The sequence below is a fragment of the Thamnophis sirtalis genome, unplaced genomic scaffold, assembly GCF_051295495.1.
Source record: "Thamnophis sirtalis isolate CommonGarterSnake01/CBP01778 unplaced genomic scaffold, rThaSir2_p1.2 scaffold_2, whole genome shotgun sequence".
In the NCBI taxonomy this organism is placed as follows: Eukaryota; Metazoa; Chordata; class Lepidosauria; order Squamata; family Natricidae; genus Thamnophis; species Thamnophis sirtalis.
In genome coordinates, this window is record NW_028261382.1 from 29,650,994 (window position 1) to 29,665,946 (window position 14,953).

Sequence of the window (14,953 nt, forward strand, 5' to 3'; positions counted from 1 at the left end):
GGTGGCATTTCCCGGGAGGACGGCTAGAATGCCAAAGAAACATTTGGCTCCTCCGTCTTTCGAAAGGTCATTCCGTGGGCTTGAATGGAAAGAGAGAATCAACCCCCCCCCCACGCCTGACGGGACCATCCTTCATTGGTTGGTTTTCCCTCCCCCTCTGGAATAAGTCTTGAGAAGGATGAGCAGGGCAAGCTTCTGTCCTTCACAAGTTTCCAATCCCTGGAAACGGTCAACTGGAGGCCAAACATTAGAGTCCAGGGTGAACATGGCTGGAGTTTACATCTATTTACCATATCTTTCAGAGTATAAGACGCACTTTCCCCACCCCCCTAAAAGAGGGTGAAAATTTGGGTGCGAATGTAGCCCCCGCCCATCCGTTAGCCAGCCGAATTCCGATGGATGCTGGTAGGCAGAGGCAGAATGTTTTTTTTTCTTGTTTTCCTCCCAAAAAACTAAAGTGCGTCTTGTACGGTAATTCCTCCCCCCCCCCCGTCCCCCCTTCCTTATTCTCTCTGACCCATTCAGACACCTTTATTTTTTATGCTAAGTTCTGAATTTCTCAATCTTTCGTATATTAGGTTACCTACACCCACAAGCAATGGTTGAATCCAAATTCTCTCTTTCTTCCAAGTGTTATTCTTACGGATAGTCCTCGACTTAACAACGGGTTTACTTAGTGACCGTTTGACGTTGCAAGGGCCCTGAAAACAATGACTTATGACAGTTTTGCCCACTCAGGATGGTGGCTGCAACCATCACACGGCCGAATGCTTTAGCATTTATTTATGACGGTGGCACGCGATCCCTTTCTTGCAACCTTCTGACCAGCGCACTCTGTGGGGGAGTGCTAATTTGACGACGGGTGCAATTCACTTAACAACGGTGGTGAGCAAGGTCGTAAAATGGGACAAAAAATCCTCGTGTTTCACTCAGCAGCATAACTTTTGGGCTCAGCTGTGGTCATAAGACTACCTGTGCTTCATTAGTATTTCAAAACGGTTGCTTTATTTTCAGAATAATAGAGTAACAGAGTTGGAAGGGACCACCGAGGTCTTCTAGTCCAACCCCCACTTCTAATGCATCCCCCCCCCCTGTTAAGACAGGAAACCCTATACCAGTGATGGTGAATCTTTTTCTTACGCTATGCCAAAAATGCAATGCAATACAATACAATACAATACAATACAATACAATACAATATAATAGTAGAGTTGGAAGGGACCACGGAGGTCTTCTAGTCCAACCCCCTTCCTAGGCAGGAAACCTTATACCGTTTCAGACAAATGGCTATCCAACATCATCTTAAAGACTTCCTGTGTTGGGGCATTCACAACTTCTGGAGGCAACTTCTGTTCCACTGATTAATTGTTCTGACTGTCAGGAAATTTCTCCTCAGTTCTAAGTTGCTTCTCTCCTTGGTTAGTTTCCACCCATTGCTTCTTGTCCTGCCCTCAGGTGCTTTGGAGAATAGCTTGACTCCCTCTTCTTTGGGGCAGCCCCTGAGATATTGGAAGACTTCCATCATGTCTCCCTTCTTTTCATTCAACTAGACATACCCAGTTCCTGCAACTGTTCTTCAGATGTTTTAGCCTCCAGTCCCCTAATCCTCTTTGTTGCTCTTCTCTGCACTCTTTCTAGAGTCTCCACATCTTTTCTACATCGTGGCAACCAAAACTGGATGCCGTATTCCAAGTGTGGCATTATTACCAAGGCCTTATAAAGTGGCATCAACCCTTCACGTGATCTTGATTCCATCCCTCTGTTGATGCAGCCTATAATAAATACCTACTCAATCACCACCGGCCACCTCTGCATACACGCACCACCCCTCCCCAGGCTCTAGAGGTTGTCCTGAAACCTGGGGAGGGTGGAAAATGGCCCCAATAGCCCTCCGGAAGGGCAAAAGAAAAATCAGCTGGCACGCATGCACATCGAAGCCCCCAAATTTGGCTCGCTGTCATGGCCCTATACCATTTCAGACCAATGGCTGTCCAAACTCTCCTTCCAAACATCCAATGTTGGAGCCTCCGCACCTGCTGGAGGCAAGGAGTTCCACTGGTTAGTTCCAACCTTACGGCATGCCATGGTCTTCAAGGCAGAGAGAGAGAGAGAGAGACCTCTCATTCCTCCCTTGCGTAAACCTTACGGAAGAAGTCAGGATGGGACGGGATGAGCTAGCCAGCTCCTGCGGGCTGAGCAATGGAGAAAGCCGTTGGCCAAAGAGGCTTCGAACCACTCTGGAGAACGTCAACGTTGTTTAAGAAATTCAAGGGAATTCTGCATAGCTGGGATTTTGCAGTAATTGGTTGTTTAGGCTTAGGGTGAATCAACTCTCGAGAGTTGGTGACAAGACTAACCCTCTTGAGATTTTTCCCCTTTTAAGGATGATCAAAACGAATCATTAAACTACAGGCGCAGCTGCTGGATTGGAAAGCCACGTCGCTTAGACGGGTTTATTGGCAACTATCTCCTTTATCCTAAAATAGCAAAATCCCCTTCCCTTGGAGTGATTCCCATTGCCTTCATCAGGATGTCGGGTTTTGGAGAGCCACACAATAAAATAGAATAGCAGAGTGGGAAGGGACCTTGGAGGTCTTCTAGACCAACCCCCTGCTCAAGCAGGAGACCCTAAATCCTGAAGACATAGACTCAAGGGAACAACTTGTCTCCAGAAGTTGTGAATGCTCCAACACTGGAGGTTTTTCAAGAAGACATTGGACAACCATTTGTCTGAAGTGGTGTAGGGTTTCCTGCCTGAGCAGGGGGTTGGACTAGAAGACCTCCAAGGTCCCTTCCAACTCTGTTGTTCTGTTGAGTGAACTGGGTGGTTCATCTAAGTGCCTAGAGGCTTAGCTTCTCTTTGAAATCAAACTCTAAAATCGGTGAGGTTTAGAATAGAATAGAATAGAATAGAATAGAATAGGAAGGGAGCTTGGAGGTCTTCTAGTCCATCCCCCTGCTCAAGCAGGAGATACAATTGCAGAGAAGTAGCTGCCAAGTCTCTTCTTTAAAATCTCCAGTGATGAAGCACCAACAACTTTTGAAGGCAAGCCATTCCACTGGTTAATTGTTCTCACAGTTAGGAAGTTTCTCCTTAATTCCAAGTTGCTTCTCTCCTTGATTAGTTTCCATCCATTTCCTTCCTTTCTTCCTTCTTTTCTCTTCCTTCCTTCCTTCCTTCCTTCCTTCCTTCCTTCCTTCCTTCCATCCATCCATCCATCCATCCATCCATCCATCCATCCTGAATCATAAAACTGCAAGGGACCTCAGAGGCCTTCTAGTCCAACCCTCTGCTCAAGCAGGAGACCCCATACCATCCCAAGCCCATCGCTCTCCAGTCTTTCCTTAAAAACCTCCATTGAAGTTTCTCTTGATTCCAGGTTGCTTATGAGGTCAGAATCCTAAATATTTCACAGCCAGACATTGGCCTCAATGAGGGCCAGTTCCTTGAGAAGTTGGCTGAGAGGTTCTCGGCCAGGGAGAATCCAAATTAGCAGAACCTTAGGAGAAAAAACAATAATAATCCAAGGCTGGTTTCTCAAAAGGACTTCCAGAGCTTGGTGGGAAGAGGAATTTTCCTCCAGAAAGTGACCCACCTGAGCAAAATTCAATGTCCAATGTTGAAGCATGACTTGTTCTACCGCTGGGAGTCAAACAGTATGAATGTAATAAATGATTCTGTCCAACTTAGGAAATAATAGACTGAATCTTTTCACACTGACTTTGGAATACGTCTGTTATTTTGTTTTTCATCCCCCCCGCTTCTCAGCTGAGATGTTTGGAAGAAGATGAAAGCTCCTAGCACACACAAAATTTTTTTTTTTAATTTTGGGGGGGAATGAAGAGGAGTAGGGCGGGTCTCCTTGTCTTTCTGTGATCTGTAATATCACAACGAGTGTGCTGAAAAGTTGAGATATTGACTCCCATTGGCTTGAGGAGACGAAAACCTTGTTCTCTTGTAGTTGGCCGTCCTTCTCATTCATTTTTCTTTGTTTTTTCCCCCAAGGAAGGAGAGAAATTCAGGAGATAGTATCAGAGCGAAGGAATAAAAAATGTTCCATATCCTGAAATATTTTGCCAAAAATATTTTTTTCCCCAAAAGGCAACTAGACTTTGTTTTTCCTTGAATGGGTTGAAAGGGTATGTCAGAACTGAAGAAGCTTCTTAGATGAGAAACATTTTCAAGAGTAGTTAGATCCTGAAGAAGCTTCTTAGATGAGAAGCGAAACGTCTTCAAGAGTAGTCAGAACCTGAGGAAGCTTCTTAGATGAGAAGTGAAACGTCTTCAAGAGTAGTCAGAACCTGAAGAAGCTTCTTAGATGAGAAGCGAAACGTCTTCAAGAGTAGTCAGAACCTGAAGGAGCTTCTTAGATGAGAAGCGAAACGTCTTCAAGAGCAGTCAGAACCTGAAGGAGCTTCTTAGATGAGAAGTGAAACGTCTTCAAGAGTAGTTAGATCCTGAAGAAGCATCTTAGATGAGAAGCGAAATGTCTTCAAGAGTAGTCAGAACCTGAAGAAGCTTCTTAGATGAGAAGCGAAACGTCTTCAAGAGCAGTCAGAACCTGAAGAAGCTTCTTAGATGAGAAGCGAAACGTCTTCAAGAGCAGTCAGAACCTGAAGAAGCTTCTTAGATGAGAAGTGAAACGTCTTCAAGAGTAGTTAGATCCTGAAGAAGCATCTTAGATGAGAAGCGAAATGTCTTCAAGAGTAGTCAGAACCTGAAGAAGCTTCTTAGATGAGAAGCGAAACGTCTTCAAGAGTAGTTAGATCCTGAAGAAGCTTCTTAGATGAGAAACATTTTCAAGAGTAGTTAGATCCTGAAGAAGCTTCTTAGATGAGAAGCGAAACGTCTTCAAGAGTAGTCAGAACCTGAGGAAGCTTCTTAGATGAGAAGCGAAACGTCTTCAAGAGTAGTTAGATCCTGAAGAAGCATCTTAGATGAGAAGCGAAATGTCTTCAAGAGTAGTCAGAACCTGAAGAAGCTTCTTAGATGAGAAACATTTTCAAGAGTAGTTAGATCCTGAAGAAGCTTCTTAGATGAGAAGCGAAATGTCTTCAAGAGCAGTCCGAACCTGAAGAAGCTTCTTAGATGAGAAGCGAAATGTCTTCAAGAGTAGTCAGAACCTGAGGAAGCTTTTTAGATGAGAAGCGAAACGTCTTCAAGAGCAGTCCGAACCTGAAGAAGCTTCTTAGATGAGAAGCGAAACGTCTTCAAGAGTAGTTAGATCCTGAAGAAGCATCTTAGATGAGAAGCGAAACGTCTTCAAGAGTAGTCAGAACCTGAGGAAGCTTTTTAGATGAGAAGCGAAACGTCTTCAAGAGTAGTCAGAACCTGCGGAAGCTTCTTAGATGAGAAGCGAAACGTCTTCAAGAGTAGTCAGAACCTGAGGAAGCTTCTTAGATGAGAAGCGAAACGTCTTCAAGAGTAGTCAGAACCTGCGGAAGCTTCTTAGATGAGAAGCGAAACGTCTTCAAGAGTAGTCAGAACCTGAGGAAGCTTCTTAGATGAGAAGCGAAACGTCTTCAAGAGCAGTCCGAACCTGAAGAAGCTTCTTAGATGAGAAGCGAAACGTCTTCAAGAGTAGTTAGATCCTGAAGAAGCATCTTAGATGAGAAGCGAAATGTCTTCAAGAGTAGTCAGAACCTGAGGAAGCTTTTTAGATGAGAAGCGAAACGTCTTCAAGAGTAGTCAGAACCTGCGGAAGCTTCTTAGATGAGAAGCGAAACGTCTTCAAGAGTAGTCAGAACCTGAGGGAGCTTCTTAGATGAGAAGCGAAACGTCTTCAAGAGTAGTCAGAACCTGCGGAAGCTTCTTAGATGAGAAGCGAAACGTCTTCAAGAGTAGTCAGAACCTGAGGAAGCTTCTTAGATGAGAAGCGAAACGTCTTCAAGAGTAGTCAGAACCTGAAGGAGCTTCTTAGATGAGAAGCGAAACGTCTTCAAGAGCAGTCCGAACCTGAAGAAGCTTCTTAGATGAGAAGCGAAACGTCTTCAAGAGTAGTTAGATCCTGAAGAAGCTTCTTAGATGAGAAGCGAAACGTCTTAAAGAGTAGTCAGAACCTGAGGAAGCTTCTTAGATGAGAAGTGAAACGTCTTCAAGAGTAGTCAGAACCTGAAGGAGCTTCTTAGATGAGAAGCGAAACGTCTTCAAGAGTAGTCAGAACCTGAAGAACCTTCTTAGATGAGAAGCGAAACGTCTTCAAGAGTAGTCAGAACCTGAGGAAGCTTCTTAGATGAGAAGCGAAACGTCTTCAAGAGTAGTCAGAACCTGAGGAAGCTTCTTAGATGAGAAGCGAAACGTCTTCAAGAGTAGTCAGAACCTGAGGAAGCTTCTTAGATGAGAAGCGAAACGTCTTCAAGAGTAGTCAGAACCTGAGGAAGCTTCTTAGATGAGAAGCGAAACGTCTTCAAGAGTAGTCAGAACCTGAAGAACCTTCTTAGATGAGAAGCGAAACGTCTTCAAGAGTAGTCAGAACCTGAGGAAGCTTCTTAGATGAGAAGCGAAATGTCTTCAAGAGTAGTTAGATCCTGAAGAAGCTTCTTAGATGAGAAGCGAAACATCTTCAAAGACATTCAGAAGAAGCTTCTTGGGTGAGAAGCAAAAAATCTTCAAGGAAAAACCCAGTTTGGTTGCCTTTTGGAAAAATAATAATAATAAAAGGACCTTTTGGGGGGGGGGGAACAATATTTGGTTTTAGTACCTAGCAAACAAATCCAACTTCTTGCGAGGGACGAGAAGTGGGAAGGAAACCTTGGTCTAAATCTTGGTTGTCTTTATAACTTCATCCTTTCTTCCTTCTTCTAGATGTGGACGTCCTTCAGAAGTTGGGCCTGGTGGGACCAAGGACCTCCGACTTCTCTCACGCTGTTCCTCAGGGAGTTGTCCCCTTCCGGTTGGGAGTCATCCTCACCCAGCAGGCACGCCTCGAGGTGCCCTCCAGCTCCATTATCCCTGTTCCCGTTGGCCCAGACCTGACTCTCGTGTTAAGCGTGTGCTCCTTCCGGGTCAACAACGCTTTCCTCTTCACAGTCAAGAGCAAACGGAAGAAGTTGCAACTGGGCGTTCAGCTTCTCCCGGGCAAGCTTGTTGTCTACGTAGGTCATAAGCGTTCCGTCTACTTCGATTACGACGTCCACGACGGACGGTGGCACAACTTTGGCCTCGACATCCGAAGCGGGACGGTCACCTTGCTGACCGCTTGCGGGAAAGAGAAGGTGCACGCGGATTTGCACAATAAGAAAGAGAAGACCTTGGACCCGGAAGGCTCTTTCCTCCTGGGGAGACTCAACCAACGCTCGGCCCAGTTCGAAGGAGCCTTCTGCCAGTTTGATATTTATTTTTCCCCCAAGGCCAGTCACGATTACTGTAAGCACCTGAAGAAACAATGCAGGCAATTGGAGACTCTGCGACCGGACCTCGTGTCCTTTTCCCCGTTGATGTCCAAAGATCTGAGAACTTCTGAAATGACTCCAAAACAGTCGGACCTCGCAAGGATGGGCTTGATGAACCTGACCACTATGGACCCCCCCTTGACGGTCTTCAAGACGCCTGCTTCTCGGAGGGATAGGAGGCTGCAGGGAGTGTTGGCCACAGTTAGAGCTCCTAAAGCACCATCTGCAGCACCAACCATGAAGGTGAGGTCCACCGTGGCCTTGCCTCCCGCTCGGACGATTGCAGAAGCGTCGCAACCCGGCCGTCATCACCAACAGATCGTCACTGTGGCACCTCCGACTTCCAGGACAGCTCGCCGGACAACCGCCAGAGTTTCAGGGGGGGCTTCCGCTGTGGAGGAACTTCAGCCAGATGTTCTGCGTTTCCCAAACTCAACGGTGAACTTTGGTGTAGTTCCGGGTAAGAAAGAGATGAGGAAATCATCCCAAAAGCCGAGTAGCCAAGGAGTAACCATGAGGTCCTCTCGCATGCTGAGTACCACAAACCCGACGATGGAGAGTAGAAGGAACTCCTCCAGTAGACGTTCTCCAGTCACCACGAAGCACAAGCTGGAAAAGGTCACTGGTGGCCCTGCAACAAAGACAGTCGTGATCCAGCCAGCAGGGAAGACATCCACTCCTACTGTGGCTACCGTTTTCTACACCAAACCAGCCCTTGGAGGGCCTTATCCTGTTTATGAAACGCATGGACAAAATGACATCACTCTGGCTGCTGTTGATGGACTCCAGGACTTCAATCCTGTGGGACCCACCCTGTTTCCCTTTGTTATTGGCCTCCCTGGGTGGAAAGGAGATCCAGGACCACCGGTAAGTCTATCTTCTTTCAATTATCACTTGTGCCTGGTAGGTTGCTGGTTGTGAATTATGGGGTTTTGTAATCTCTACCCAAGGGGATGCGGTGGCTCAGTGGCTAAGGTGCTGAGCTTGTCGATCAGAAAAGGTCGGCAGTCCAACGGTCCGAATCCCTAGCGCCGCCTAATGGAGTGAGTTCCCATGACTCGTCCCAGCTTCTGCCAACCTAGCAGTTCGAAAGCATGTAAAAAATGCAAGTAGAAAAATAGGGACCACCTTTGGTGGGAAGGGAACAGCGTTCCGTGCGCCTTTGGCATTGAGTCATGACGTCCACATGACCACAGAGCTGTCTTTGGACAGTGCTGGCTAGTGGTGAAATTCAAATTTTCTTACTACCGGTTCTGTGGGTGTGGCTTGGTGGGCGTGGCAGGGGAAGGATACTGCAAAATCCCCATTCCTTCCCCCACTCTGGGGCCATCCAGAGGTTGCATTTGCCAGTTCTCCGCACTACTCAAAATTTCCGCTACCAGTTCTCTAGAACCTGTCAGGACCTGCTGGATTTCTCCCCTGGTGCTGGCTCTTTGGATTTGAAACAGAGATGAGCACTGCCCCCTAGAGTCAGGAATGACTAGCACATATATGTGAGGGAAACCTTGACCTTTAATCTCAATCCATTTGAAGGACACCGAGACGAGGAAGGCTGATGTAAGCCAACTTTGATGGCAACCTTTCGAGATGCCATTCAAACCCTTTTATCTTGTTACCACTCTTCCCCATAGCTGTCTTCTAGCCCCTGGTCTTTCCTCTTTCGAAAGCCACTGACCAGCCTTCTTAAAAGCATAGATAGCTTGAGGGACCCAAAGGAAGCCACTGGGCTTCTCATCCAAGAAGCTTCCTCAGTTTTGGTTGAAGCTTCTTGGATGAGAAGCGAGACGTCTTCAAGGAAAACCAAGGAAGCCCAGTTGCCTCTTGAAAAAGCCTCTTTGGGGGCAGCCATGACCTGGATGATTGAGAACTTCCATAGATCTTTCCTTTACTACAATTAAAATGAACATTTTACCTAGAATCCTTTACTTGTTCCAGACAATCCCAATTAGGTCGGGGAAAGTTTATTTTGAAGACTTGAATAAATTGGTGTTGAAATTCATATGGCAGGGGGAAAAAAGCAAGAATAAAACGTGTTGCAAGATGCTAAATCAAGAGGAGGGTTCGGATTACCTGACTGGGAGCTATACCACCAGGCAGCTAGTCTGATGTGGATCAAGGAATGGATAATTTTAAGAAACGGTAGGCTCTTGAACCTAGAGGGTCACGACTTGCTGTTGGGATGGCATGCATAGACCTTTCCTTTAGCTTAGAACTTAGAATAACAGAGCTGGAAGGGACCTTGGAGGTCTTCTAGTCCAACCCCTTGCTTAGGCAGGAACTCCAGGCGAATGGTTATCTAACCATTGCAAATCTGTTTATTGTTATGCCGGGACCAACAATAATCTGCCTCTAGTTTCCTCTCCTGATGCACTTTTGGCTGTGCTCAGCACCCAAGGTTCAAACGTATTATTCCCTCCAAGGTTGATTGGTTGGTTCTCATCCTTTGTCTCTGGAGATTTTCGGTCATCCAGGTCATGGTTGTCCCAAAGGTGCATTTTCCAAAGCACCTTGGTTTTTCCTTGAAGAGGTTTCGCTTCTCATCCAGGAAACTTCTTTAGTTCTTCAGCAGGCAACTGGACTTGGTTTTTCCTTGAAGAGGTTTTGCTTCTCACCCAAGAAGCTTCTTCCATTTCTTCAGAAGCTTCGAAACATCTTCAAGGAATACTCCCTCCCCACCCAAAAAAGTCCAGGTGACCCTCTTCAAAAAGCTCCTTCTTCATCTAAGAAGCTTCTTCAGCTCTAAAGAAGCTTCTTGGATGAGAAGCGAAACCTCTTCAAAAAGCTGAAGAAGCTTCTTGGATGAAGAAGGGGCTTTTTCAAGAGGGTCACCTGGACTTTTTTGAAGAGGGTCACCTGGACTTTTTTGCATGTCTGGAGCTTCTTCAGCTCTAAAGAAGCTTCTTGGATGAGAAGCGAAACCTCTTCAAAAAGCTGAAGAAGCTTCTTGGATGAGAAGCGAAATGTCTTCAAAGAAAAACCAAGAAAGTCCAGGTGCCTCTTGGGGGGGAAAAAAGCGTTTTGGGACAACCATGACCTTGGATGACCCAGAACCTCCATAGACGTCGCCCAACCCAACGTGAACGGAGAGAGAGAGTCAATTTGGAGACTCTCTCCGTTGAGTTGTGAAGGTTGGTTTGGCTCCTCATATACAATGTGGAGCTGTTACGGGGTCTGTGTGTCTGTGTGTGTAAATGCCTGACCTTTGGCATATGAGTCATGCCTGGGGTTTTGGACATGAATGATGCTGATTTCTCCAGTCTGTGGAACATCTCGTGTGTCAGCGAGCCAGCCTTCCCATAGCATCCTTGACCCCTTGGCTATGAAGGAGAAGTTAGGATTGCCTTGGAGTCAACTTCTTTGACCTCCCCGAGATGACTAATCAAGGAAGACTCTCGCAAGGTCTTTTCCGTAGCGCTTTGTTGGATGGAGAGCAGGACGAGTTCTTGAGAAAACGCACCGCCTAACATCGATTCAGCCAGACGAGAAGATTTTGAGGATGGAAATGCTGATAATGAATTGGTTCCCTGTCTGACTAAGAGCCCTGGAATGATGGCCCTCTGCACTCTTCCTCAAGCATGTCTGGAGGACGGCTCTTTCCCAACCTTTAACAGATGAACAGAGTTGGAAGGGACCTTGTAGGTCTTCTAGTCCAACCCCTTTCTGCCCAAGCAGGAGACCCTACACCATTTCTGACAGATGGCAGTCCAGTCTCTTTTTGAAAGCTTCCAGGGATGAAGCTCTCACAACTTCCGGAGGCAACTTCTGTTCCATGGGTTGGTTGTTCTCACTGTCAGGAAATCCCTCCTTATTTCCAGATTGAATCCCTCCTTGATCAGTTTCCATCCATTGTTCCTTGTCTGGTCTTCAGGTGCTTTGGAGAATAGCTTGACCCCCTCCTCTCTGTAGCAGCCTCTCAAGTATTGGAAGACTGCTATGATGCATCCCCTGGTCCTTCTCTTCCCTAGACTAGCCATGCCCAGTTCCTGCAACCGTTCTTCAGGTGTTTTAGTCTCCAGGCCTTTGATCATCTTAATCAGCTTCAGATTAATGGAATTGGAAGAGACCTTGTAGATCATCTAGTCCAACCCCCTTTTGCCCAAGCAGAAGACCCTACACCATTTCTGAGAGATGGCAGTCCAGTCTCTTCTTGGAAGCTTCCAGGGATAAAGCTCCCACAACCTCTGGAGGCAACTTCTGTTGCATTGGTTGGTTGTTTCTCACTGTCAGAAAATTCCTCCTTATTTCTAGGCTGAATCTCTCCTTGGTCAGTTTCCATCCATTGATCGTTGTCCGGCCTTCAGGTGCTTTGGAAAATAGGTTGACCCCCCCCTCCTCTCTGGGGCAGCCCCTCAAGTATTGGAAGACTGCTATCCTGTTCCCCCTGTTCTTTCTCTTCACTAGACTAGCCAGGCCCAGTTCCTGCAACTGTCCATCGTATGTTTTAGCTTCCAGGTCTTTGATCATCTTAGATAGATTCAATTTAACAGAGACCTTGTAGGTCATCTAGTCCAACCCCCAGCCCCATTTCTGACAGAGGGCAGCCCAGTCTCTTCTTGAAAGCCTCCAGTGATGAAGCTCCCACAACATCCGAAGGCAACTTCTGTTCCATGGGTTGATTGTTCTCACCGTCAGGAAATTTCTCCTTATTTCCAGATTGAATCCCTCCGTGATCAGTTTCCATCCATTGTTCCTTGTCTGGTCTTCAGGTGCTTTGGAGAATAGCTTGACCCCCTCCTCTCTGTAGCAGCCCCTCAAGTATTGGAAGACTGCTATGATGCATCCCCTGGTCCTTCTCTTCCCTAGACTAGCCATGCCCAGTTCCTGCAACCGTTCTTCAGGTGTTTTAGTCTCCAGGCCTTTGATCATCTTAATCAGATTCAGATTAATGGAATTGGAAGAGACCTTGTAGGTCATCTAGTCCAACCCACAGCCCAGGCAGGAGACCCTTCACCATTTCTGACAGAGGGCAGTCCAGTCTTTTCTTGAAAGCCTCCAGTGATGAAGCTCCCACAACTTCTGAAGGCATCTTCTCTTCCTTTGAATATAGAATGCCAGAGTTGGAAGGGACCTTGTAGGTCATCTAGTCCAACCCCCTCCCCCAAGCAGAAGACCCTACACCATTTCTGAAAGATGGCGATCCAGTCTCTTCTTGGAAGCTTTCAGGGATGAAGCTCCCACAACCTCTGGAGGCAATTTCTGTTCCATTGGTTGGTTGTTTCTCACTGTCAGAAAATTCCTCCTTATTTCTAGGCTGAATCTCTCCTTGGTCAGTTTCCATCCATTGATCCTTGTCCGGCCTTCAGGTGCTTTGGAAAATAGGTTGACCCCCCCTCCTCTCTGGGGCAGCCCCTCAAGTATTGGAAGACTGCTATCCTGTTCCCCCTGTTCTTTCTCTTCACTAGACTAGCCAGGCCCAGTTCCTGCAACTGTCCATCGTATGTTTTAGCTTCCAGGTCTTTGATCATCTTAGATAGATTCAATTTAACAGAGACCTTGTAGGTCATCTAGTCCAACCCCCAGCCCCATTTCTGACAGAGGGCAGCCCAGTCTCTTCTTGAAAGCCTCCAGGGATGAAGCTCCCACAACTTCTGTTCAACTTGGTTGATTGTTCTCACTGTTTCTCCTTATTTCCAGGTTGAATCTCTCCTCAAGTACAAGCTTGTACTCAATCCGGATAAGACCGAGTGGCTGCTGTGTTTCCCTCCTACTAATTGGCCAAGTGTTCCATCTCTCAGGATGGGGGGTCAAACACTACGCCCCTCAGACAGGGTTCGCAATTTGGGAGTCCTCCTGGACCCACAGCTGACTTTTGAACACCACTTGTCGGCTGTGACCAGGGGAGCATTTGCCCAGGTTCGCCTGGTGCACCAGTTGCGTCCCTACCTGAACCGGGAGGCTCTCACAACAGTCACTCGTGCCTTTGTGACCTCTAGACTGGACTACTGCAATGTGCTCTACATGGGGCTGCCCTTGAAGAGCATTCGGAGACTTCAGCTTGTCCAGAATGCAGCCGCGCGAGCGATCGTGGGTGCACCTCGGTTCACCCACGTAACACCTATCCTCCGCGAGCTGCACTGGCTGCCTATTGGTCTCTGGATACGCTTCAAGGCGCTAGTCGTCACTTATAAAGCCCTTCATGGTATTGGACCTGGGTACTTGAGAGACCGCCTGCTGCCAATCACCTCCACTAGACCGATTAGATCCCACAGATTAGGCCTCCTCCGAATTCCATCCGCCAGCCAGTGCCGACTGGCGACTACCCGGAGGAGAGCCTTCTCTGTGGCTGCTCCGACCCTCTGGAACGAACTCCCCGTGGAGATTCGAACCCTCACCACCCTCCAGGCCTTCCGCAAAGCCGTTAAAACCTGGCTGTTCCGACACGCCTGGGGCTAAAGAGCTGTTGCCCCCGTCTCGAATGGTATGACTGTTGTGTGTTTTTAAATTATGTATTGGTATGTTTTGTCTTTTATTTTTTGTCTCTACCCCCCTTCCCTGATTTGAATTGTGAGCCGCCCTGAGTCCCCTTCGGGGGAAAAGGGCAGCATATAAATATAATAATAATAAAATCAAAAATCAATCCTCGGTCACCATTTGCTTAAACAGAGAAGCTCTGTGACAGGGTAGATTTTTAAAAAATGAAAGTATGTTCCAAAGGTAGCTGCTTAAGGAGAATATCCATACCAGACTCTCAAAATATCAACAACCCTGAAGGTTGAATGTTGCGTTGTTTTGCGTCTCATCTGGCTTTGGTCAAAGTGACGCTGAAGCCCTTCTGCCACGGTTTCTGCTCATTTTGAAAGGCGGGCGAGGAAGGGAATCTTTTGAGAAGGGGAAAAAAGAAAGCCAAATCAAAAGGGATTTCGCTCTTGAGCCTTTGACCTTCCAGATGTTGCTGAGAGCTGCAGAATAACTTCCTCTTTGGCTTCTGCTGCTGCTGTGCCTTGTAGCTTAACCACTTCTGGAAGCCTGCCGTGGTTTTCAGAAAGCTTGGTGCAGTGATGGCCCTTCTTAAAAGCAATCACAATTACTTTCTTCCACGGCCTCTTCTGAGCTTCTTCTAAACTCCTCTTCCTTCCTAGTACCTGCCTCTTTCCACTTATGACTATAACCATGTGGCTTGTATGTTTAAAATGTATATTGTTTTATGTTTCCTAGTATGATTTGATTGCTTATTAGTAACCTATGACTATCACTATGTTGTATCTTATGATTCTTGATGAATGTGTTCTATTTTATTTTTCTTTATGTCCACTGAGAACTTATGCACCATATTCTATTCTATTCTATTCTATTCTATTCTATTCTATTCTATTCTATTCTATTCTATTCTATTCCATTCCATTCCACTCCACTCCACTCCACTCCATTCCATATTCTGTTCTGTTCTATTCTATTCTATTCTATTCTATTCTATTCTATTCTATTCTATTCTATTCCATTCCATTCCACTCCACTCCACTCCACTCCACTCCACTCCATTCCATATTCTGTTCTGTTCTATTCTATTCTATTCTATTCTATTCTATTCTATTCTATTCTATTCCATTCCATTCCATTCCCT

The 14,953-nt window shown here is 46.5% G+C and overlaps 1 protein-coding gene across 1 annotated transcript in view; it reads left to right on the forward strand.

Moving 5' to 3' along the window:
* The first annotated feature begins 395 nt into the window (after nucleotides 1–395).
* COL27A1 (collagen type XXVII alpha 1 chain) overlaps nucleotides 396–14,953 on the forward strand; it is a 175,587-nt gene continuing 161,029 nt past the window's right edge. Inside the window, exons 1-2 of the mRNA XM_087707610.1 lie at nucleotides 396–405; nucleotides 6,806–8,259. Of these exons, the coding sequence (XP_087563736.1) occupies nucleotides 396–405; nucleotides 6,806–8,259 (1,464 nt within the window). The remainder of the gene's footprint in view (nucleotides 406–6,805; nucleotides 8,260–14,953) is intronic.